Genomic DNA, 691 nt, shown 5'->3' on the forward strand with positions numbered 1-691 from the left:
CCTTTTTTTTTTTCATTCACACGACTGCCAGGATACTCGGAGCAAATATAGCCATACAAGGCAAAAGAAGTAAAATTAATGTAAACTACAAATTAATAAAATATTCTAACTATTAATGACCTATATAAACAAACAACCCTTCAGCAATAGCTATTAAAACAAGTAAAATCAATACTTACATTGAAAAAAGTAAGCCCTAGCAATCTTTAATGCATATATTACATTCAAAAACACACAATCTGAAAAGCATAACATTACAAGATAATATATGATACTAAAGATAAATGATACTTTGACAACTAATAACAAATACTAAAAATAAAAATTTTCCCTCTAGATACCTAATCCTGTAAGAAAATCCATTTTTACTTATCAGACTCAAAATATAGGATGACAAATACAGAATTTTTGAAATAACAATATTGAAATGCCTCTCGTACCTGTGTTGCAATCTCTTCCTTGTCACCTTCTGGAAGGAGTGACTGAACAAAGTCTTTAAATTCCCTTTTTTTGGAAAGATCATCAGCATTCTTTTGTGCTGGCAGATCTATCAAGGATGATGAACGCTCACAAATGACACTGGGTAAATCATGGTAGATTTTTGAGGACCCAATCTCCATCTTCTGAGAAAAGGATTACATCATAATTAAAACAAAGACTAAATGCAACTATGTGATATATATATTTTTTT

At 30.0% G+C, this 691-nt stretch overlaps 1 protein-coding gene across 1 annotated transcript in view; it reads right to left on the reverse strand.

Annotated features, from left to right (window-relative positions):
• Positions 1 to 691, reverse strand: part of LOC119587157 (ribonuclease P protein subunit p29-like) — a 3,310-nt gene that overhangs the window by 977 nt on the left and 1,642 nt on the right. Inside the window, exon 2 of the mRNA XM_037935924.1 lies at positions 441 to 623. Coding sequence (XP_037791852.1) covers positions 441 to 620 — 180 coding nt within the window. The 5' untranslated portion in view covers positions 621 to 623. The remainder of the gene's footprint in view (positions 1 to 440; positions 624 to 691) is intronic.

The sequence above is a fragment of the Penaeus monodon genome, chromosome 22 (assembly GCF_015228065.2).
Source record: "Penaeus monodon isolate SGIC_2016 chromosome 22, NSTDA_Pmon_1, whole genome shotgun sequence".
NCBI lineage: Eukaryota > Metazoa > Arthropoda > Malacostraca > Decapoda > Penaeidae > Penaeus > Penaeus monodon.